The sequence below is a fragment of the Plasmodium vinckei genome, assembly GCF_900681995.1.
Source record: "Plasmodium vinckei vinckei genome assembly, chromosome: PVVCY_14".
Taxonomy (NCBI): Eukaryota; Apicomplexa; class Aconoidasida; order Haemosporida; family Plasmodiidae; genus Plasmodium; species Plasmodium vinckei.
Genome location: NC_051306.1, coordinates 1297889 through 1324251, shown reverse-complemented (window position 1 = coordinate 1324251; position 26363 = coordinate 1297889). Strand labels below are relative to the sequence as shown.

The 26363-nt window shown below is 21.6% G+C and overlaps 5 protein-coding genes across 5 annotated transcripts; 2 read left to right on the top strand and 3 right to left on the bottom strand.

The window, feature by feature from the left end:
- Positions 1–168: 168 nt before the first annotated feature.
- PVVCY_1403760 (conserved Plasmodium protein, unknown function) lies at positions 169–8364 on the bottom strand (the record flags this gene model as incomplete). The annotated part of the gene is made up of 5 exons (XM_008624654.1): positions 169–210; positions 351–454; positions 569–917; positions 1174–7801; positions 8093–8364. 5 exons carry the CDS (start codon positions 8362–8364, stop codon positions 169–171), a joined length of 7395 nt encoding a protein of 2464 aa, XP_008622876.1.
- An 835-nt stretch (positions 8365–9199) lies between these two features.
- Positions 9200–15586, top strand: PVVCY_1403750 (conserved Plasmodium protein, unknown function; the record flags this gene model as incomplete). The annotated part of the gene is made up of 2 exons (XM_008624655.2): positions 9200–10925; positions 11052–15586. The coding sequence occupies 2 exons, from the start codon at positions 9200–9202 to the stop codon at positions 15584–15586; spliced, it is 6261 nt and encodes a 2086-aa protein (XP_008622877.2).
- Positions 15587–16282: 696 nt separating this feature from the next.
- PVVCY_1403740 (pre-mRNA-processing factor 17, putative) lies at positions 16283–18160 on the bottom strand (the record flags this gene model as incomplete). Its single annotated transcript, XM_008624656.1, has 1 exon — positions 16283–18160. The coding sequence occupies one exon, from the start codon at positions 18158–18160 to the stop codon at positions 16283–16285; it is 1878 nt and encodes a 625-aa protein (XP_008622878.1).
- A 2354-nt stretch (positions 18161–20514) lies between these two features.
- Positions 20515–21957, top strand: PVVCY_1403730 (zinc finger protein, putative; the record flags this gene model as incomplete). The annotated part of the gene is made up of 1 exon (XM_008624657.1): positions 20515–21957. One exon carries the CDS (start codon positions 20515–20517, stop codon positions 21955–21957), a length of 1443 nt encoding a protein of 480 aa, XP_008622879.1.
- A 1092-nt stretch (positions 21958–23049) lies between these two features.
- Positions 23050–23733, bottom strand: PVVCY_1403720 (ribulose-phosphate 3-epimerase, putative; the record flags this gene model as incomplete). The annotated part of the gene is made up of 1 exon (XM_008624658.1): positions 23050–23733. The coding sequence occupies one exon, from the start codon at positions 23731–23733 to the stop codon at positions 23050–23052; it is 684 nt and encodes a 227-aa protein (XP_008622880.1).
- Positions 23734–26363: the final 2630 nt, after the last annotated feature.

Here is a 26363-nt window from a genome sequence, read left to right as displayed (position 1 = left end):
TTTTTTATTTTTATTTTATTTTTTTTATTTTGATCTAGTATTTTAAAACATAATATTAAAATAATATTATATTTTTTAATTATTAAAAAAAAGGATTATGCACGTTAAAAAAATAGTATAGTAATAATAATTCCTTGTTTTCTCAGTTGGATAGGGTTTGGAAATGTACTAAAAATTGCTATCTGAATCGCTTGAATTAACTAAAAAATGCTATAAAAAAAAAATAATAAAAATAATATAGTAGTAACAGATATATTAATAACATCAAAGTGAAACACATAATTTTGGTGATAGAATAAAACTATTATATAATGCAATGGTTGTATTTTTCTCTATTTAGGTATATATACATTTATATATGGATCATCAGTAGATTTTATCCATTTATTAGACTCTCTTTTTTCCATTTCCAACATTTTTTCTTGAATTTTTTTCGGAAATTGAGCAATATCACCTAAGACAATGTGAGGAAAATATAACAAAAGAATGTTAACATATGTCGGGATGAAATATGTAAAAATTCACACACACGCATAATATGTGGATATATAAAAATTTAAACATTTACCAGAAGGTGTAATATAATCCATTTTTTTTTTTATTTCTTGAATGTCATATTGACCCATTGTAGCATTTATAATTGATATGCTATTTTTATTATAACTACAATTAATTTTTTTAATATTAAAGTATGATGGTTTAAAATATTTGAACATATATAGTGATGGATTTAACAATTTTATATTTTCATATATTTTGGGCTCTTCATAATTATAACTTTTTTCGCTTTTTTCATCAACTTTTTTATTTGGAAATCTAAAAGAAAATGTGGGTTCCTTCGTTTGAATTTGTTCATTTCCATTTCCGAATATTTCCACAGATGAAAATCCATACAATCCCAAGTTGCTCATTAAGACCTATAAAATTAAAAATTAAGAAAAATATATATTCAGTTTTTTTGCTTTCTTTTAATGTATATTGATAAATATTTTGGAATTTTAATTGTTGATATGAAAAAAAAAGTTTTGCTAAATTAATTTGCCTTTTATAGTGTCATTTCATATATTTGTGTGTATGTGAGAATTGGTGTAGATAAGCAAATAACAGTTTGCATAAAGGGATATGCATATGTATATATAGACAAAATGATATTAATGATGAGTTTAAACATACCAATACTTCATTCAAATCACAGCATATGTCAACTGCATCTAATGAGTCCCATATATCATTGTAAACTGGTGAAGGGTTGGCTATAAGTATTTTTTTATTTTTTATTTCTTTTTTTTTATCTTGTTCATCAGTATTTCTCTGAATGGGTTTTATTTTATATTTATTAAATATACTCATAGTATTATTTTTAATGGATGACATATCATTTTCTGTCTTTTTTTCTATAAGAGTAAATTCTCCCCACATATAAAGAGAATATTCTGCAGTTTTATATTTCGTTATTAAGCATACAAAATTTTCTGAACATACAATTTTATGAACAGCTATTGTTTTTGATATTATTGACAATGGATAACAAGAAATTTCATCAAGGTTACTTAATTTTTCTTTATTAATTCCTAATGTGCATTTATAATTATTACCCCATAAATATAATGAATTTTTATTTGTTCTTAGGGCTATATTAAAATTATCTCGACACAAAATATTATGACAATCTGATATTAAAAAAGTTGGTTCATATAAATTTTGATTATAATATTTTAAGTTAATAAAAAAAAAATTTCCACTAATATATAAATCGCTAGTTTCAGTTATATATCCACTGTGATAAGAGGCACAACTTATATTTTTAATATGAATATTATTTTTTTTAAAATATTTTATAATTTTAGGATATCTAATTACATTTAATTCATATTTATGCCCACATTGACCATATGTGTTATTACCCCATGCATATACATTTCGATTTTCTGAAAGAGCTAATGTATGTTCAGATCCACAACAAATATTAATTATTTTATTAGTTTCAGATATAACTTTGGTAAATTGAACTACTTTTTCTATTTCTCCAGTTTTTTCATTTTCTTTTTCTACTATTTTATAATCTATAATATCATTTATTGATTTATCTTCCTGGTTTTTATAAAAATTTTCGGTACCAATAATATACTTATCTTTATATTCAAATATTAAATGTTGTAAATTTTGTTTATATTTATTACACAAACTATTTATTTTTGTATTTTTATTTCTGTTGGTATCATATAGAATATACTCTTTTGAACTATTTTCATCATCAAGCCGTTTCTCTTTTTTATAATTTTTGTCAATGTCATCACTTGAATTGGTAATTGTACTATCCATTCGATTTTTCAAAATTATATTATCCTTCGAAATGTTATCATTATTTTCAAGATTTTTTTTTTCTGTTTGATTTGTTTCTAAATTTTTTCCAATGTTATCATCGGTCATAGTTGAGTCATATTTATTTGTATCATCAAATTCAGGGAATTCTTCTTTGTCCATATTTTCTTCGTCATCATTCATCGAACCAAATTCATTTTGTGTATTATTAATATTGTAAATAAAGTTTTTTTCAAATAAATTATAATAACCTAATTGTCCAAATTCATTGGACCCAATACTATAGACAAATGTATGATAATAATTTTTGCTATTTCTTTTATTAACATTCCATGGTATTGGTTCATTTGAAGTTGTTTGTTTTATTAACAAAATTGTGTGTGTTCTTCCGACAAATATTTGTATTGATTCAAAAACAGGTATATTAAAAATTGTATTTTGGCTATTATTAGTACATTTTTGAAACATTTGTTTCATATATATAATTTTAAGTATAGTATTAATTTTATATGCCCATGGTAATGTATAATGGTAGGATATATTTTTATATAATTTAAGATTAAAGACAATATTAAATATATGATTTTTTTTTTGAAACTTTTTAAAGTAAAAAAAATACCATTGTTTTAGTAATATATTATATGTTAATAATTTCATAGCTTTTTGTTCTTTTAAAATATAATAATTATAAAAAGGAAAATTATCTTTATTTAAAAAATAATATTTTCTTTTATCATATTCATTACTATATATATTTAATTGGACATTTGAAAACACTTTTTTTAATTTACAAAAACTTCGCCACCATCTTTGGATTAAAATCACACTATTTTTTATATTATTATATTTAATAGATTCTATGCATGTGTGTATATATGCTTGTGTAAAATATATAGCATCTCGAAGCATTTTATATTGTTTCCTAACAACATATGCTTTATATTTACTTTGAATTTTTATTACAGCTTCTGGAATTTTCAGAAGATTTTGTATATTGTTTCGATTATATATATTTTTAGCTAAATGATGATAATTTACCTTAGTAATAATATTTGAGTAAGTTAAATATTTTCGTTTTATTGATAAAAAACAAATTTTTAAAAGAAGTTTTTTTCGAAAATCTGTGAAATGTACATGCCTTCGAAAATTTGACTGAATAAGTAATGCACATTTATTTGGTATAATAACATTGTTTATATGTTCTATAGTTTTTATTTGGACAATATATGTTTTGATGGTATTATATATACATTCCATAGCTTTTTTTTTATATAATTCTGTTTTTAAAGCTCTAAATTTTCTTTGTTGTACTATTTTTCTATACCATGATTGTATATACACACTAGCTGCATATCGAATTAGTTCTTTTTCTTCTTTCATAAATTTTTGTTTATATAATTCCAAGTCTTCTCTCGTTTCACTTTTATTCCTATTTTTAACAATATAACTATAAAATATTAAAAAAGATACTAATAAATTTTTTTTTTTTTCTATTTTATTCATCTTTGAAGTGTTAAGAAACTTTCGAATGTAACTTTGAATTTTTACAACTTTATTTGTATAAAAATTTTTCAATTTTTTGTCTTTATATGTTATGTACAAATCTTCATTTTGTTTAGTACTTGATAATATTGTTCTTACAAATTCGTTTCTTATATGTTCTAAAATAAAATAATATCGTTTTTTTATAAATACAAAATTATTATAGTAATAAACATCTTCTTTTGCTAAATTTAGACAATGTACAATTATTTTACATAAATTTTTTTTATCTTTATTTGGTATATTCTCTAACTTGTAATAGTTTTGTATATATTTTTCACTATTTTGAGTGTTACTTGTACTATTATAAATATTTTTTATTTTTGTTTCTTTCCATTTTTTGGGGGACCCCTCATTTACTCTTGTACCGATAGTATTTAATGATGGCCCATCTGGTAGATATCTCTCGTAACTTTCTTTTGTTTTCTCATATGTTTTTTCATAGCTGTTTATTAACCTTGCAAGACTTCCATCCGTATTTATGTGCACACAAAAACGTAAGTATTTATTTATAAAATCCATATATGAAATATTATAATATAAATATTTCATTTGGTATTTAAAAATAGTTTTTAAATGCAAATTTTTTACTATTGATTCGATATGTTTTTTATTTAGTTTTTTTTTAAGTTCCGAAAAATCATTTATTTGTTTGTATGAAATAAAAGATAAATAAGATACCATTTTTTTATCCACTTGATCTGTCTTTTCTTTTTTCACATATTTTTTATATGATTTGTTTACAATTAAATCATCCTCCAAATCACTATCTTTACCATCAATGCTTTCATTACTTCTGTTTTGAATATCATCATTGTTAATGATTGAATCATTAGATGAGGAAAATTCATTTTCATTGAGCATGGAAAATCGGGAATATAAATTTTTATTTTTGTCAATATATTTGGAAAAGGTAATAGAATTATCCGTTTTGTTTTTTTCTCTCTCATTTATAAGATATATATAAAACCTTTCATAACAATTTTTAATAATATAAAGAAAAAAAGATATTTCACTATGCATTAAATTATTTTTAAAAAATTTTAATGAAACAGAATTATCTAAAAATAAATTTTTTAAAAAATCCATTTTAGTATTTTCAATAATATCAATAGTATTATTTAGAGGACATAAATCTTTAAAATTGTCTAAGAGCATGTTATTACATTTGTATTTAATATTATCATTATTATAATGAACTATAGAGAAATTACATTTTTTTGCATTTTTCATTATATTTTCATTATATTTTTTATTATTTAATTCTTCCATTTTATTTATATCTTTTATAATTTTGTTTACAACTTTTCTTATATAATGTTCACTATAATATTTTTGTCTTGTGTTATTTCCCCCCGATTTTTCGTTGTCTATTTCTTTTTGCTCATCAGATTGTTCATTTATGGATTTGCTAATTTTATTGCAAATATTTTTTTTGCTTTTTAATTTATCCATTATCCCCAAATAATGTTGCATAATTTTTTTAATAGAAAGGTAAAAATTAAAAATTAATTTGAAATATTCCGGTTTTGTTAGAATATTATTGTTTATATTCAAATTGTCCTTTGACATATCGCCTTCGGTAATAGCTAAAATTTTATGTGTATATTTTTCCAATAAATATAATATCACATTTTTTTTACATTTATAAATATACGAATTATTTAAATTCCGATTTTCTAATTTATCGTTTATTCTTTTGCATTTGTTGATACTATCCACTGTAGCATCTTCATAACTTTTGTTTTTATTCCTTATATTCTTAATAGTTTGAATAATGCATATATCAAGATTAAAAGAAGCTATTTTTATATAATAAGAATAAATAATTTCATTGTATATATTGTTTATAAGCGAAGATAAGCTGCTTTGTTTATTTTCATCATACACATCTTGGTATTTTTCAATCTCGTCATTATTATTGTTATTAGCATTTTTCTTATTATAATTTTGATCCATAGAATTATGCATAACACCACTATTTGCGTATATATACCATATGTGATTAATTTTTCTTTCAGTTGAGTGGTTATTATTTAAATATTGATTGATTTGGTTTATTATTTTAATTTTTAATCTAAAATAAACTGTAGAACAAAAATTTTCTAATTTTATTGTATCATTTAAAATATCTAGAAAATCGCATAAATCAATATTTAATAAATAAGATATATATTCTTCTAAAATATGTCCTACAAAAACAATGAAATAATTTGACGTTATTTTTTTTTCTGAATTTTCGTTTTTAGAGATATTATTGTCATATTCTGAATGAGGTGATTGTTCACTATTTACATAATTTTTATAATTAAAATTAAAAAATTTATTTAAATTAAATTGTATATTTTTTCCTTCCGTATTTTCATTATTGTTTATATGTAATCTTCTCAATTTTATATAATCCTGAACTTGGATTAGTTGTATTTGTAACTGATTTAATGTTTCCCGTTCATTTAAAATTAGACAATTTCTTATACTTATATATATATTTATAAATAATATTGCAAAAATTATTTTATTTATGTTAATTATATCTTCTTCTGAAAATCCAATTTTTAAAAAGGAAGAAAATAGTTTATCAGCATCAAAACTGTTTAATTTTGTATATGGAATATCTATATAATTTCTGCATATTTTTTTTATATCTATTGTATGTAATTTTAAGTCTTTAAAAAATCGATGATGATTATTATTTAATATACATTTAATAAGAAAAAAAAATATATGGGGAATATTTATAAGTTTTCTTAAATCAATTATTTCTTCTTTTATATTATTATTATTATTTGTATTTGTTTCGTTTCCGTTACTTTCCTCGTCACTTGTTGAATGTGTAATTTCATCATTGTTATTATTTTTTACGTTTCCTTCTTTTTCCATTTGTTTAGCTATCTTTTTTTGGTTGTTTGATTTTTTTTCAAAATCAATTAACTGGTTAAAAAATTCATTAATTTTTGTACATATATTTGTAACATTATTATTTTGCTCGCTTAAAAGGCAGGGAACTATATTAAAATATATTATTTTATTATTTACACATTTATATATTATAAAATTAAAACATTTGTCAACAAAAAATAAATTAAGAATAGACATAATATTTTTATAAGAATAATAAAGGTCTTTGTTATTTTCGTCTTTTATTATATGTTTTAATATATAATTATTTACTACATATTGATTACTATATTTTTCACCATGTATGAATAAAAATTTGTTTTTACATTCTGAAATCCCCATTTTCCTATTATTATGCATATTTTTAAATTGTTCATAATTTATTTCTTTCGATCTAATACTGTTGCTACGACGATTATCATTTTCTGTATTTCCCATATGGGGGTTATCCCCCTTTTTTTTTCTCTCGATATAATTTTCATCAATATCACTATTTATACTATCACTATTAGAAATTGTAGATTTTCCTCTATTTATTTCTAGGCTAATATTGAATAGTGTAGCAAAAATTTCCAAACTATCGCTATGCATGTCCGTAATCTCATTATTACTATTGATAAATAAATTTTTTCTTATTGTTGATATATTTTTACGACCTTTCTTTTTCATTTTTTTTAATATCTCATAATTTATTAATTCATTTTTATTTAAATATGATATATTTTTGTGTTCATTCCTATAACTGTTGTCAGAAGACTCTGAACTTTCCTGTAAATTTATATTGTCATTTTCATACTTTTCTTCGATACTTTTTTCTTTAATATTATTCATAAATAATTTAAATATATAGTTGTTTTTATTTTTATTTTTAAATAACAATTTATAAAAATCTTTTACATTTTTATTTGGATTTATTATAATAAGCATGTTATTAAAAATTGTTAGGTAATGATTTTCCTTGTATCTTTTTATAATTAAATCGGATATTTCTGTTTCTTCATTGTAAATATAATAAATATCATGAATGTCTAAGCTATTCCTAAAGGGGGGAAATATGTTAAATATGTGTATGTGTATATGCATATGTATATGTATAACATGGGGTAACATATAAACAATAATACACAGTTGAAAACAAACTATTTTTATATTAATAATCAAAATGTAAAGTGTGTAATTAATTTTTGATTAGTTGTATTAGATTAATGAACTGGACAAATATGTGATAGTATTTGCCAAGCATATTCGAAATTTTATGTACACTCGAATAAAGATATACACACATATGAATATATATAGAAAAATGGATATATTAATAAATTTATATTACCTGGAAAGGTTAATTTGGTCTATGCTAAATGCAGTGTTTTGGTCTTTTATATAATCATCATCATATTTGTTAGGCGAAACAATTTGATTAGTTTTTGTAAATTCTTCTTCGATTTCTTTTTCCATTCTACTTAAAATATTATCATTTACATTCAAACTTTTTAACTCGCATTGTTTTTTATTATCATCAGATTTTAAATGAGCATCGTTTTTCCCCCCTTTAACTTCAGGGGATGATTTTCCAATGATGATTTGCTGGCTACTTGGCAGCATATTTTAGGATATAAATATGTACATTCCTACGCATACATGTAAATTATTATTTGTATATATTCTTATATAATAGTTATATTTTTTATATGACAAATAAACATTCTTGGAATATTAAAGTTTCTTTGTTCAAAAAATTGCTAACACATTGCAAACTGAACAAAACAAAAAAAAATATAAAAATTACTTTGTGTATTTCAAAAAATACAAAATACATAAACAAATAAATATATTAAAACATTGATTAAAAAAATTATTATAAAAAAATATATAATTTATCAAGTTAAAAATTATATATACTATTTTTTTTTGAGAGGGGTGTGTGGAAAGGGGAAATTAAACACTCTCAATTTGTATATTTCGGGAAAAAAAAGAAATGTTAGTTAAAATAAATTTATCCCATATTATTTTTTTTTTAAAATTCATACATACATTTATACTTATTTACATTTTTTGGATATAAATAATTATATAAATTTAAGAAAAAATAAAAATACTATGGCATTAGAAAAATTATAAACAAATTGTTTATATATTCTTCAAAAGTAGGGTAATAAATCTAAGTATGTATGTTATTCCACAAAAAACACAATTACCCAAAGGGATTAAAAACAGATAACCCTATTCAAAAATCAATTACAGTTTTTTATTTTTACATTCAAGAATACATATATATTATAAGAATGTTAGAAATGAAAATAAATGGGAAGTAGAATAACACACATTCCTTTGAGAAACAAAGAAAAAAAGTATGTGAAAAAAATAATGAAAATAGCGATAGTAATAAACAAATAAGTGAGTTGTGTAAAAAATAATATTAGCTCACTAAAAAAAGAAGATGAACAATAATAAAATGGGATGTAGCAAAAAAGATGGTGTCAAGGGTAACCAAAAGGAAACCCAATTATACAAACTAGACGATGATATTATCGAAATAATTATTTTTAATATTTTATCACTAATAATTGTAAATGATGAACTAGATAAGAAGAATTTCAAAAATAAAATAATAGACTCTATTATTATTAATAATATAAATTTTATTTTAAATAATTTTTATATGTTTTCTTTTAATAATATACAAAAATTATTATTTATAATTGACATGATATTGAACAATGAAGTTATTTATTATAAGTTTAACAAAATAATCGATATAAGTACCTTAGAATGGAATAACTTTTCTATTACTACCAAAAACAGTAGCATTGGAAATAGTGGTGATACAAATTTAATAAACCGAGAAAGAAGTAATATTGCAACAAACAAGAGTAACATGTCTAATAATATTAGCAGTCATAAAAATGAAAAAAAGAATGAATATAAAAAGAAAAAATACATAACTGGAAAACAATATACATATATTACAGACAGCTATAATATAAACAATATAAACAATTATATTGACGATATTTTTATTTATATAGAAGAAAAAAATACTTATTTAAGTATATTTCACTTAAATTATATATTTAAAGATAATAAAGAATATGAGAATTATTTTAAAAAAATATATGAAAATTATTTATCCTTTGGAAAATATTATCATAATATTACCAAATTGTGTAAAAAGAAATATCAAGAAAACACGCCTTTATACATAAAAAAAAGTAAATATATTGAATTATATAAATCTTTGATAAAATATCATATTTCAAATTATAATTTAATAGATAAAAATGATAAAGATTATGAACAAATTATATCTACATTATATGAAAAGGAGTATAGTTCTTCATCAGAATGTTATGATGATTTTGATGAGGTACATAAAAAAAGCACTTGTAAAAATAGTATGAAATATACAAAATGTGTCAATTGTGGTTATACTATTAAATCTTCTAGTAATACACATAGTTGTAATAAAACAAATTATGAAACAACTAATTGTATAGACGAAAAATACATTGTATATAATATAATGAATGAAGAAAAAATTAAAAAATTATATAAATACAAAACAAAAAAATACAAACTAATGATAAATAATAATTTTATAAACAAACAATCTTATATTTCTATAAATATTTTCCCATGTAATGACATACATATATATAATATAAAATTTCAAACATTATCAACAAATGTATTTATAAAATCGCATTTATTAATACTATATACAAATATGATATTATTTTTTAACTTATTAAACTCTTGTTTATATTTGTGGGTATATAAATTCATATCATTTCTTATAAATATATTAAACAATTTTAATAATACGTTATATATATATTTAGACAATAGCAAAATTCTTTCTCAGTATAATAATAATTCACATTTAAAACTTGATAAAAAAAATATGTACGCCAAATATATAACTTCTATTAACAATTTAGAAAATATAAAAACGGACTCTTTAAAAAAAATTGTTCAAAAATACTCAAAGGAAGACAATAAAATAAACTTTAATTTTCCTTCCGATAATTATGGATATATACAAATTTATGATAAGGACAAAAAAGGAAACACCAAAAAATTTGTTTTTCATCATTTTGTTCAAATGCAAATTTTTAAATATTACGCTATCTTGTGCCTAATAGAGATCGAAAACTTTTATCAAGGTTTGCTTATCACTTCATTTTATGTTTTCGTTTCTGCCATTATTGTTACGATTTATTTTGCTAATTTGTTTATTTTACTTATACTTTCTTTATAAATTTTTGTTTTTTGCCTCTTTCCCTCCATAGGAATATTATCATGCTTGCTTGGAGATGTGTACAATAAAACGATTGGAAAAATAGGCAAGTTTAGCATAAAAGATAATTATTATGATACATTTTTTATTAGAAATAAGCATGAAAAGACAACAAATGAATCAAATTTTACAAACAATAATATCGATTTATATTTATTAATTATTGAAACGAAAAATATAATGTATAATAATAATATAAAAAGCGAAGACCAAATTGTGAATGTATTAACACATTTGTATTTCTTAATATTATTTAATTATATTAATATTTTAGTGCAATATTCAGTTATAGATAATATGTTTATACAAAATGAAAACAACTTTAAAGCTATGAATAATATAAATGAAGCAATTAGCGATAATAATGATAATAATTTTGTTAAAGATAAATACGAAAGTAACAAAAAAGAGAAAAATGATGTATACATATGTAATAACAATGAGTTATGCCAAATAAAAAACAAAATTATCGAGTTAATAGATAAAAAAAATGTAAAACTTGAACTTTTAGAGTTTCGTAAAAGTGAATATATAATAGAAAAACCGAGTGAAAAAATGAGTTTTAATGGTAGCTTAATTACATTACCATTTTATACAAATTTTAATTTATTAAATTATGATTTTGATTATAAAAATTGTTTGGATCCTTCCTCTAACAACCCAAATGGTGTTCGAAATTGTGTGCATATACAATCCAATGAAATACAAAATAAAAATGCAGATATTCAAATTTGTCAGAAAGACAAAAAGAAAGAAGAAACTATTATTTCCAATTCTATTAATTCCTTATCTCCAATATTTATTGACTTAGTGAAGGAAAAAATTCAAAATATTTTTAACCATAATTTTGATTTGATATTTCATTATAATATCTATCTTCCTTTTTATATCAATACTTTTGGTGACATACTAAAAAAATACAATTACTTTTTATTTGAAAATAATAGCTATTACTTTTGTCTAGGTTTATCTTATTTATATATTTCATATGACCAAATTAGCACAGAAATAATTAATGAAATGTGTAAAAAGGTATTATTAGTAATTAAAAATAATTATTATACAGACATTAGTAAAATAATTATAATAAATGTTTTTATATCTTTTTTAAACAAAAAGGATGTTTTAAATTTTTGTGAACAAAATATTAATTCGTACTTTCCTACACTATATGATAGTAAAGATTTAATTATTACAAAATATAATTTCCTTTTAAAATTAATACGAAAAAAAAATATTTCATTAAATTTGTTGGATATATATATCCATTTATGTACCCATAAAAATAGTGAAGCAATCAAAGCATCATCACAACAATTAACCTTACTAACTGAAAATATTAAATTTTGCAATGATTTATTATCTATAATTAACCCTCAAACAAATTCATGTGATAATGAAGGATTAATTTCCATGAACACAGAAAGTGACGATTCTTATAGCCATAGCATTACTGATTTCCCCATATTTTCTTTATCCAATTTTGATACAAAAAATTGTAGTAAGCTTGAAAAATACACATTGAATATGAAGGTAAAAAATAATTCTAAACATAAATATGGTAAAGAAAATACAAAAATTGAAACCAATTTTGATGAAAGATGGAATGGGAGTTTTTCTTATTATTCATATGATATTGAAAGTGGGGATATGTCTAATTTTACAGGGATAAAAAGAAAAGTACCAAAAAAAAATAAAAGAACAAATTTTAGCAACATATTTGGAAGCTACACCAAAATTAATGAAAATAATATTTCTGATATATCACAAAATGAAAAAAATGTGAATATGAAAAAAAAATACTTTTTAATATTTTCTTATTATATTGTGAAACACTATAAAAGAAATACAATTGTAATGAATATGTTAAAAAGCCTAGTACTTAACATTTTATTATTTAATCCAGATGAAATAAATCTATTATTTTTTATCTTATATTATTTATATAAAAAAAAAGACATTGAATTATTTAGCTTTATGGAAAATGTTATATTAAATTGTTTATCCCATTTATTTAATAAAAAATATAAGATAATCGAATTTTCTGTATTTTTATATTATCTTGTAAAAATTAAACATTCAAATACAATTCATATACTTAATATGCTATCAGATGTTTTGAAAAAATACAAATTCCCTATTAAGGTATATATTATTATAATTAAAATTATCAAGGTTATTTTGCAATATCATAATATTAATTATAATTATAAATATTTGTTATCAATTTTAGAAATAATTCAAAACATACAAAATAATCCCTATTTATATCGAGTTAGTACATATTATATTAATGTTATAGAAAATAAAATAGCTTTTTTGGAATGTGATTATTTTAAAATTCAAAAAAATACTTTGACAAATTTAACCCTAAAATATGATATAAACAAAAAAAATATTATACCTGAAAAATATGCAAAGACATATATACTATCAGGATATATAAAATTAATTCATTATAAACATGACAGAAAAAACATACTTAACCTGTGTGATAACGGGTCTACTATTTTTTATTCTCAACAAAATGCACCAAATATTATTAATAACAATAAAATAAATAGTGATATAATTTCCTTAGAAAAATACTATAATTGTAATGATTTTAATTCCGAACCTTTCTATAGAATATACAAAGATAAGGAATATAATTTGGAGCAATACATAAACTATATTATGAAAAATGATCATTATATTTATTTACCCCTGTCTTTAATTTATGCCCCTAAGTATAAAAAAAAATTTATAAAAAATTGCATCAGTACAAATAATTCCAAAATAGAGAATAAAACCATTTCAAGACATGACTTGACACATATAAAAAAAAAATATAAAATAAAATACAAAGACAAAAAGTTATATTCCCTTAATATTTGTTTTATTCACAAGCCACATTTTATTAGCATGCATAATGTCTATATTCCATACATAGAATTTGGCGATGATATTACTAAACATAATAATCGAAAATTCAGAAAACAAAATAAAAAAAAATGCCACATAAAAGGATGTAATAAAGGTGTAAATATGTTAAGAATACCTAATAAAAGGATAAGTTTTATCTTACAAAAAAGAAACAAAAAAGTTTTTTTTGGTTACTCTAAATATAGCTACATGTTGTGTAAAAGTATCGCACACGAAATGAATTGCTCTATTTTGAATAATATAAAAAATAATGGAAGAAGAAAAAAACAAAATATACTTCCAAATCGTCAAAATGGTACATGTATAAAAAAGGGCAATCAGTTGTTACAAGAAACAGAATTCACAAAAAATAGACAAATAAATGAAATTATACAAAAAATAACAAAAATATATAGTAAGAATTTTGTAAATTTAAAAAAAGATTTAGTAAAAAAGGAAATATACAAAAGAAAATGGTATTTGAAAAAATGCTTGTTAAGATTAAAAAAAGTATATCATATGAAAAAGGAAAAATCGAAAAAAAAAATTATGAATAGATATAAATTATTAATTAAAATAGGTGTAAAATTGTTAATTAACACCACATTTTATGCATATATTATTTATTTAAACAAAAAAAAAACGTTTAAAAAATTTTTAGGGGAATATGATTTAAAATTTACTGATTTCTTTTTACCCTTTAAAGCGCCTACTATATATTGGAAAAACATTTTTGAAAATATATGGAATGGGAAATTTGAAAAAATGTATAAAACTGCAAAATATTTTAATATTACATCTGATCATGCTTTAGATGTAGTAAATAAAAAATTATATCCTTTTTTAATTATGGACCAGCCTAATATAAAAAATACTAAAATTTACAATAAGCCTAAATATCACATGCATGTAGAAAAATCATATGCCCTTAATGATACCTACTATGCTTATAATAAGAAAAAAACAAATAGACAAATAAAAAGAGATATATTGGACGAATTCTATATTGATAACTATTCCATTAATTCGTCTGACACAAATTTTAAATCAAATAAAACCAATAAACACCATTTTAAAAATAGTGAGGTTAATACAAAACGACGAAAACATAGAGGAAAAAAGCAATTTAATCTGTATAAGCCCATATTATTATACAACACATTTTATCCTGGATTAAATCATATATGCAATAAGACTATGGAAAAAGAAAAGGAAATAGTTAACCCAGACAAAAAATTAAATAATGTTATTAAAATTAAAAATAAGATGAAAATACATAATAATATATATTCATTGCTAAAAAATAGGAAAAAAGAGTTTTTAAATTTTTTAATTAATGATAATAATGAAATTATTATAAACAAAAATATTCAGAGAAATGTGAATAAAAGTGCCAAAGAAAATACTAATAATAGAGCTATTAATAAATTCGTTGGAATATTTTTACCTCCTAAGCATCATTTGCTAATGGTTTTCCAAATATATGGCAAATCAACTATTGTTAAAATTCGCACAGATAATTTAAACGTTCTGAATTATTTGGACTCATTTTTAGATGAATGTAATTATTATACATATATTCAAACAAAAGATAAACATATGTCTATTTGCATATGTGAATGATGATTATATAGCTATATAAAAATGTGTATATTTTTGTAAAATAGTAAAATACCCTATAATATACACATATGTTTTTTCTTTCTTTTTTTAGATTTCTCCTAAATCACGAGCCTCTTTTTTTTTAATTAATTTATCTACTTTAATTTCAAGATCGGAGTAACATTTTTGTCCTATATAGCATAATTCGTTTTTTTTGATAATAATTCGATGGATTTAATTTTAAAAAATACATAAATACTTTTATCATATTGGAATACCTTTTTTGACTTATTTTTTAAATCATATTGATTTTTTGATGATACTATTTTAACATTCATTTAATATACTGCTTTATTAGCAAACTTTATAATATAATTAAAAAATTAAAAAAAATGCAAAATAATTGCTAAAATTTATAGCTAAAAGAAATATACTTGATATATGTAAATATGTAGCCATATATATATATGTGTGCAAATCTTAGTTTTATAACTCTTTTAAAAAAATAACAAAATAGAAGCATATTAATATTCACGCTTAATCAATATATTAAAAGGTAAATATTCAATAACAAAAAAAAAGAAAAAAAATGTGTTGCATCATATACAAGCAATGCACATATGTAATTTTAAAAAATTAATTACTTTAAAAAAAAGGAAATAATAATAAATTAGTGAATATGTGGAAATATTAATGGATAAAAATGTATTTCAATTGTTATTCCCATAATTTAATTGTTGAGTCCCAGCTAGCTGTAGCTAACATTGAGGTTTTGAAAGGATGCCATGCACAGTCTATACAGACATTACTATGTGCTTTTATATTTTTAAAGTTAGACATTTTTTTCCAGCTCCATATAAATAAACCTCCATTACTATCACCACTAATAACATATTTCCCATCATTACTACATGATACATTGATAGAATATCCAATATTTTTATGTCCTTTAAATGTTTTTTTAGAAAAGAATCTAAATTTTCCTGTTGCTTCATAAACAGTTATCATATTATTCATCGATTGACATAAAAAAAATTTGTTACTTGGATGAACAGAAACGGATGTTATTGAAAACATGGAAGCATCAGAAATATATTTAACAACAACTGGTAACCCGTATTCCCAAATAAATATTTTTTTATCATCTGATGTACTGACAAGTTTTTTATTATTTTCACATAAAGTAATTGTATTTATAGCTTGTAAATGTTCATTATATTCTAATTCTACATTACCTGTTCTAAAATCAATATGACAAATTTTATTATTAGCACCGCCTACTAAAAATATATTTGGATCATCATCATTTAAGCACAAACAATATGGTGTTTTTTTCTGACTATATATTCCTTTTATTTTTCCATATTCTGTATCCCAGTAAATAACATTATTATCATAGCTGCAACTTATAAAATTTGATCCGTCTTTATCAAATAGTACATCCTTAACTCCTTTGAAATGGCCTTTGTATGTTCTGACGCAATTTTTTGATTTATATGAACTCCACAATTTTAACGTACTATCTAAGGAAGCAGATAAAATATAATTCCCATATTTTGGGAAAAAACGAATTTTTTGAACTCCCATTTTATGCCCCTTATATGTATGAATTTCTTTTTTTGGGGGGAAATTTTCTTCTATTATAAAATCTTTTTCTTTATATTCTGACGGTAATTCAAACCATGATTTTTTATAATAATCATCAACTTCATAATTTATATGTAATGTTGAAACAATTTTATCATTATATAATGTATTTTGTTCGCTTATTGTATTATTTTGAATTGCTTCTTCAAGTCCACATGGTTCCAATTTTAAGAATACATTTTTTTTTGAATTATTTTTTTTAGATTCATCTACATCATCATCATTTTTATCATTTTTATGTTTTTTATTGTCGCATGTTTCTTCGTTTCCGGTTTCTTTTTCTTTGCTATTATTATTTTCTCTAGATTCCCATGGACCTTTATATTTTTCCAGGGAATAATAATCATTAGTTTCACTTTTTCCTCTTTTTTTTCTACTTTGATTTACATGCAACTGCCCAATGTTTTCAGAATAACTAATTGGATTTGTTGCTATTATATAATTTTGATAATTATGTTGGTAATAATTTTTTAATGCGGGGTTTTGAGCAATGCCGGTTACATTAAAATGATTATATTGGTAATCAAACATATTTTTATTAACAAATGTTGTTTCTATATTTCCATTAAAATGGTTTTTATTTGCATTTTTTAAGAAATTGTAGTGTCCATTTATACTTGGCCCTTGTTGTGGTTTGCTCATAATGGTATGGTAAACTGGGTCATCAAACATAATTTTTTTTTCCATGTTCTTAAATTTTTCTCTATAATTTTTTATTTCCATATCATAGGTATTTACATCAGGGGCACAGTTTATTAAACCCATTGAACTTATATTTACTATTTGGCTATTTTCATTCCCCTCATTTTTTATACTTTCATTGTTTTCATCACATATAGGACCCGTTGTTTTAGTGTCCTTATTATTTGAACTCTCGTTTGAGTTTTTATCATTCGAATCATCTATTTCCAGATCATCATTTTCGTCATACTCTTTCAATAAATCCATTATTTATGTATGCATATTTATAAGTAAAATGATCATGTATATGCTAATTGATTTAAATGATAAATATTTTATTCAATAATTTGATTGAAAAAACTCGTGTTGTATTTATTTGTTTTGATTTTTTGTATATATACGATTGTAATGATAACTTGTTTTCACAGTTTTCTTTGTTTTACGGAAAATATTTTTAACCAATTGTACGTAAACTTTCTTTAACTCTGCAAAAAATTAGTTAACTATAGTTTGAATTTGTACATTTTAAACACTAAAAAGTAATAGTATTTATTTGTTTTTCAAAATTATAATAACTCCTAAAATAATAATATATATATTTCATTTAGGAGTTTTGAACAAAATATGATATTATCTCTTTATTTTGTTTTGTATTATTATATTTTCCTTTTTGCAAAACTCATGGTATAGTATAATAAACATATCGAATGAGAAAATTAAACATATACATTTTTATCGAATATTGTGATTTTATTTAAAATTTTTTATGAAAAGGGTTAATAATAAAAAATAAAAAATTATGAATATACCATTAATCACAATTTTAAAAAATATTTTTTACGAAGTATATGAAAAAAATGGAAAAAAAAAAAAAAATAAAAAAAAAAAAATGAAACTCCCCAATTAAAAGAACACCAAATTATTATAATATGTACGTGTTTTTTTCCATTTCAAAAAATGTTGTATTTGAATTAATTTATAAATGTTAACATTCTTATTTATATTTATTTTGTATCTCATTGGATAATTAATATTTGATTTTTTTAATTATATTGCCACACTTAAATACACAGTTAAACCATAGCAACTATTTTCGTATAGTCATATATTATTTAAACTGTAATAATATATTAAATCAATAATACTCACAAGGATATGTCTATTTTGTTATAATAAATTTTCACAAAAATATCCATATATATCATTTTTAATTCACAAAATACTCCCAATTTAATAATACATCAATGGTAGACATTCATTTGTATATTTATTATTTTTTAGTAGAAAAACGAATATATACACTCATATATAGTTAAATATATATGTCTCTTTAAGTAGATATATTTTATTTTCATTTCCAATATAATATATATCTTTCTACATATTTCGAAAAGGTAATAAATATGACAAAAATGTTTTTTCACCAATAGTACGAAAAAAATACGTACAGCATTTTAGCATGGTAATGGTAATATATTGACAGTGTAATAAAGTACCATAATATGATAAATAATAAATTATAATTTTTATGTTATGAGCTTTATTATATACACCTATATATCTTTTATTTTAATTTAAACTTTATGATAATATGATGTTTCAATTATTTTCCTTTTTTATGGTAATATCATTACTACCTCCTAAGAATGTCCATTTGAGAAAATATTGTTTAATTTTTTAATAGGAAAACTTTAAAACATTATTTGGAACAATAATATATTTATAAATATTTTAAATATAAAAAAAAATTAAAATAAAAAAATAGCTATTAATAAAAAAAAAATATGTATGGTCAGGTAAAAAAACACCATTGGCTTGGTGTTAGCTTTTTATGAAATAATGATACACCTACATATATATATTTTTTTTTTTAAATATGTCATTAAATATAATTAAAATGCAATATTTTTCATTTTTCGCTTGTTTATTTAAAAAAAATTAAGTATATATAAATGCAACATATAAAATATGCTTAACAAGGAACATTGGAAATTAATGTACTTTTATTTTAACTTAACATATAAAATTCAATTCTCTATAAAAATATTAAAAGAAATGCGAGAACAAATAAAATAAATACAAAAGCTTTACATTTAAATTAAAATTTTTATGTATGCTTGCAAATATATTACACTTTTTTTTAGTCTAATGATATAGTATATTTTTTTTTCGGATATATTGAAAATCAGATATATTAAAAAAACGTACAAAAATAAAATATATACAATGAATATTTATAAATATATTTATTCATGTGCATGATCAATTAATTACACCAATTTTAAAGGCTTTTCTAAAAGCCCTACTGTGGATGTACTCCAAAAGTCCAACGAGTGTACGTGATTTTTATTTTTTTATTTTTATATGTACATACACTTTTTTTTATATTATTTTATTTTTTTTTTTACTATTATATTATTTTATTACTTTATTTATTTTATTATTTATTTTTTTTTGTACATTGCACATTCTTTCTTTTCTTAACTTACTGAGTTCCTACATTTTCAGTAATATTCCATAAGATAGCAATACATTCGTAGTACATATAGTAATATAATTTGTAGTAGAAATATAGCATTAATATAGTAAATATAACAAATAGAAAATAAATTTTATGAAAGATGAACAATGTTTCTCCTGTGGCGAAATATGCATTGTGCAATAATAATTTCCAAGAAAATTTGCAAAGTATGAATGAAGAAAAATATATAGACCATGAATTGCTTTTGCGGCAAAAAAAATATATTTTTGATTCTTTAGTACAGATGAATCAAGAAAATGAAGAACAAATATGTTCTGATATAAATAGTGATATATGTAGAGCATTATCAAATTACGCAGATTATACAACAAAGAAAACAAATTATGTTGTAAATAAAAGATTTTCAGAAATTGAAAACATTCAAGAAAATATAGACGATATCGATTATTCTACATTTAAGAATTTTAGGACATTACCGGCAAAGTATAGTAATGAGAATGATATAAGAAATAATATAATTTTTAATAATAATAATATTTATATATATGCAGAAAATAAAAATGGGACATTAAATGAACAAGCTTGTATATCTATATCACCAAATAATAATATGATTTATTGCTCTACACGAGGAAGAAGATATACTATAGGTGGTGATTCGGGAATACAAAAAAATGTAAACAATGAATACAATTTCTTTGATGAAATAAATAATACACCATCATCACTACATGACACAATTAAAACATATACATTTGATGCCATAGATAGCTCAGAAATTTCTAGCACATTTACTAAAATGAATTTAATAAAAACAAATGATATTCTTGATGATTCAAATATAAATAAATTAAATACCGGAAATATATTCAATGAACACATCATAATGAATTCATGTGATTCAAATAATTTAAATACAACAAAATGTATATCAAAAAATCTATCAGTGCAAAAATTATTTAAATATTATAAAAAGTGTTCTCAAGATTTAGAGCATGAACAAAGAGTGTGTAAGCCTTGTGCCCATGTCTATAATGGAAACATATGCATGAATGGCGATGACTGCTCTTTTTGCCATCATCCCGATCATGTATTAATATCAGCAAAAAAATGGAAGAAACTAGTAAAAAATAATATGGAAAAATTAGATATACTTTTACATGTATTACGTAATCCAGATGATGTTAATTCAAAACTATTAAATGAGATGCTCAAACATAATCCTAAAAATTTTAAGACAAGCAAAAAAATTAATAATTCCACTAATAATACAATGTTGAATATAAATGTCTGCAATAATAATAACATGATAGATGCTAGCAATATTAGTAATATCAATGATTTTGGAAGCTTGAGAAATGGAGGAAATGCCAATATTAATAGAAAAAATAAAAATAACAATAAAAATAAAGGATATAATTTTCATAATAAAAATGCAACCAAAATGATAAAGCCTACATATAACTATTACGATTCAAATGAGATTCCAGACCCTTTCAAAAACAAATTTCACATAAGAAATAATAATAATGTGAATATAGAGAGAAATTATAATTTTGTTCCTTATCATGCTAATATGTAAATTTTGTATAATAAGAAAGAGGACGTTGTAAAAGTGCTGGAAGAATAAGCAAAAAAGGAATATTTAATTATAAGGCTTATTTCAGCTATTAGGAATGTTTTAATAATAAGTTTTTTTCTTTTCAAATTTATAATTATCTATTCGTAGTGTTACCTTTACATAAACATACAAATAGATAATAGAAGTATCTTTTAAACGCTTAATAGATGCGAAGAATAAATAAAAATGTATAAAAAAATAATAGTAAAATAATAAAGGAATCCGTTAAAATATGCATGAGTGATTCTGTATTTTAATTATAATTAGGAAATTATAAGAGATAAATTGCATGTATGTTTAATTCACAGTTTTATCGTTATATATTGCATTATAGACATAGTATCTGCATCGACAATTTTGTATAGATCGCGCATATACATATATGTGTGCATTTTATAAAATTACTAAAATGTGTTAAATAAAACAGGTACTACTTTTCTATGCTGTTTAAGGTTAGCTGCAACCCTTTCCATATAATTCATTGATGAAAATGTGAAAATTCTTAATAGACTCAAATATAATTTTTTCTGTGTACAGTCCACCGTTTAGTTTATGTCACTACACATGGATTACCATTATTATTACTATTTTATTATTTTTTTTTGATATTAAATCCGTTATTATATTTATTGTACCGTTATTTATTTGATTATCTATAACAGCATATAAATATTTTTTTACCGATAATTTTTGTACCTTGGTGTCTATTTAGTTTTATTATTTTATATACTCACGTTTCGTAGATAGATTATTTATCCAACTTATTATTTTTAACTGAGTATATATTTATATAATTAAAGAATTTAGTGTTATATATATGAAAAAAACGATACATAGAGATATGGCCATATTTTAATTAATGTATATATGATGAATATAATAGTCCCACTTCTTAATCAAAAAAATATGGACTACAATATGCTTAAGACGTAGTGAACTAAAAAATCGAAACATAAACAATGCGCAAATAGCTAAACATTTTTTGCATAATATATATATGTATGTGTACTACATGCATGGATATTTTGTGTGTCTTAGAAAAAACATAGATAACTAATTTTGCAAATATTTTTGTATTGAATTTCTCATAGTATTAATAACAAATTGTGGGTCTTCGGCATTAAAAATACTAGTGCCAGCAACAATAATATTGGCTCCATGCGATGCAGATATTTCAGTAGTTTCTATATTTAATCCCCCATCAACTTGAATATTTAAATTTTTATATTTTTTTCTAAGAAAAGAAACTTTACTCATCATATCATGCATAAATGATTGCCCCCCAAATCCCGGTTCTACTGTCATAACTAAAACTGTATCTATTAAATTAGTATCGATTATTGGAACGAGTTTTTCTACACTTGTTTTCGGTTTAATAGAAATTCCGCACCACATATTATTGTTTTTAATTATTCTCGCTAGTTCTATACACTTTTCAACATCTTCATTTAAGGCTTCAAAATGAAATGTTAATTGATTAGATGTTTTCAATAAACTAACATATCTTTCTGGATTTTCTACCATTAAATGTACATCAAAAAATATATTGTTTGTATATTTTTTTAAATTATTAATAACAGGAGGACCAAATGATAAATTTGGAACAAAATGCATATCCATAACATCTAAGTGTATCCATTCCGCTCCCAAATCTTCCATTCTTTTAGTTTCTTCCGCGAGCTTGCTAATATTAGAAGCAAGTACTGAAGGCGCTATTATAGCTTCTATTTTTGGCATTTTTAATATTAATTTGGAGTTATATATATTTCCCTTATACTAAATAGCTAGAATTTTATTCAAAAAAAAAAAAAACATAAAATATTTTCCTTTGATTTGATGAAGAAAGAGTAAAGCAATTTTATTTATATCATCAAAATTAATAATATATAGAAATTAATGTATATTTATTTTAAATATTAAAACTGTAAAAAGATACTATGAAAAATTCAATAAAATTTTATTATATAGATTAACAAATGTCGTAGTTATAGGTTTTAATTCCTTTTCATTAAATATGTGGACATTTGTGTGCGCAATAATTATTTGCTCGGATTGGTAAATACGTTTGCTTAAAAAATTTCAATTCCTTTTTTTTAAAAATTTACTTTATATAATATATATATATATATATATATATATATATATATATTTATTATTATACTTTTCTTGAAATTTCGTACTATTACCAAAGTAAATATATATTTTATTCAAAGATTGTTAGTATATGTATAATATTTCGCGTAAAAATATCATATGACAACAATTGGCTTGCATTAGTGTCTGCGATGTTATATGTTTGGGCATAGTATATTTATTTATTATTCATGCGATTTACTTATATGGGAGAATCTGATATTCCCGTTCTTGAAATAAAAGGGATTTTTATAGCAATTTGAAAATGCGTTATGCATGTATTTTATTTAAAAATAAAATAAATACTATTTAAATGCGACAAGTAAAAAGATTAAAAAAGGTATATATATCATAAAAAGCAAAAATAGCTTTATGTACATTTGGATAATTAAGTTTGCTTCCATCTTATTTATTTGTGATTGTTCTAGATTTCCAAATGGTACATGCATAATACCATTTTAATTATTGCAAATATAAAAACCTGAAAATATTTTCCAAAACGCTTATGGGTTTCTTTATATAAAAAAATATTATATACTTCATTTTATGACAGATCAATTACTCCAGTATTTTAACTGTATGCTTGCAAATTATATAGATACATATAATTATTAAAAAAATATATTTTCTTAAAAAAAAATAATATTGAAAATACGCACAGTCTTAATAAATTAATTGGTAATATGTAAATTTAGAAAACGCCGAGAAAAAATAATATAAAGAAAAAAAGAAAAATTACAAAGCAAACAATAAATATAAATAGAAATTGTATTATATACAGACGCACATTTAGACAATTATCTTTCTCTTCCACGGATGTTTTTTGAATTAGAGATTCTAAATCATCAATCATTTTGTATATACACACAACATAAATGGGTATATTTTGTATTCCCAAATTTTTTTATTTTTGAATTACATAAATAGTGGTACTTCAGTGCTGAGCTAAAAATGTTTATGCTTCAAACCTTTTCATCTACTTATCACTTTTGAAATACTATTTATATATTTTATAACTGCCTATACCTGGTTTTTAAATGAACTTCTATAATCATCACTTCAGACAAGCGTTAAATGTATATTTTTAATTTTATGTCTATATTTATATATTTAAAATTTGTAAGGTACCATTTTACACTTTATCATTATGACTAGACATCGTTATAGTTTCTATTTTTGCTTTTATAAAAAGTATAGTATATATAGGTAAATATAAGATAAAAACATGCATGAAAAATAAAAGTATAGGATTCAGTAAATAAATCGTTGTATATAAAAAAATACTGTGGGTTACATTTTATTTTTTTGACGATTCCAATAATTTATCATTCATAAAATATATCTAGGATTATTTTATTTTATCTTTCTTTTAATTACAAAAAAATGAAAATAATATATGCATATGCATGAATTTTAATATTTGGTGGCACTTTTATTCTGTAGAAAATCAAAAATTACGTTAAAATTAAACGAAAAAAGGGTACTAGACAAGGGTTAAAAAATACAAGCAATATATATATTCCCCTAAATTTAGTTTGCTATTTTTACTATCTTAAGAAACAATTTGTGTGAAAATTGATCATTTTGAAAATTAAGGAAGTTATTAAAAAAAAAATTATTCATATAAATGTCTGTATCATATTACTCTTATATGTATTACATTTGTTGAAACAACGGATATATGTAAATATGTATACGTATATATATATATAGAAAAAATATTTTTCACAGTTTAATAAGCCAAAACATGTCATGTTGATAATAAAAATACCTATGCACAAAAAAAGAGATATTATTTGATGGTGTTAGTATATATATAAATGCTTACAGAACAAAAGATTTAAAAATGGTGCGCATGCAAATAAAAATAGCTTAAAAAAATGTATGTATATATATCTGGCAATAATGTAAGAATAAAAAAAATTTTAATATACTATATTAACAAATAAAAGGTATATAAATATAACGCTTTTTATTTTTTATATTTCATAATTTAAGTATTAAAATTGCAACGGCACAATATCTACACATGCGCACAAATATATTGACAGATTTTTATTAAGAATAAATATAAAGAGCAAACAATAATATAATTACTGTTTACATATAGCTGAATTTATATCAAAGGAAAAAATGCAAAAATTCCAAATACTATATACATAAAACAATTTTTTTTTAATGCTTTAATCAAATTATTTTCAATTAAAATGCGATGATAAAAATAACAAATTGTC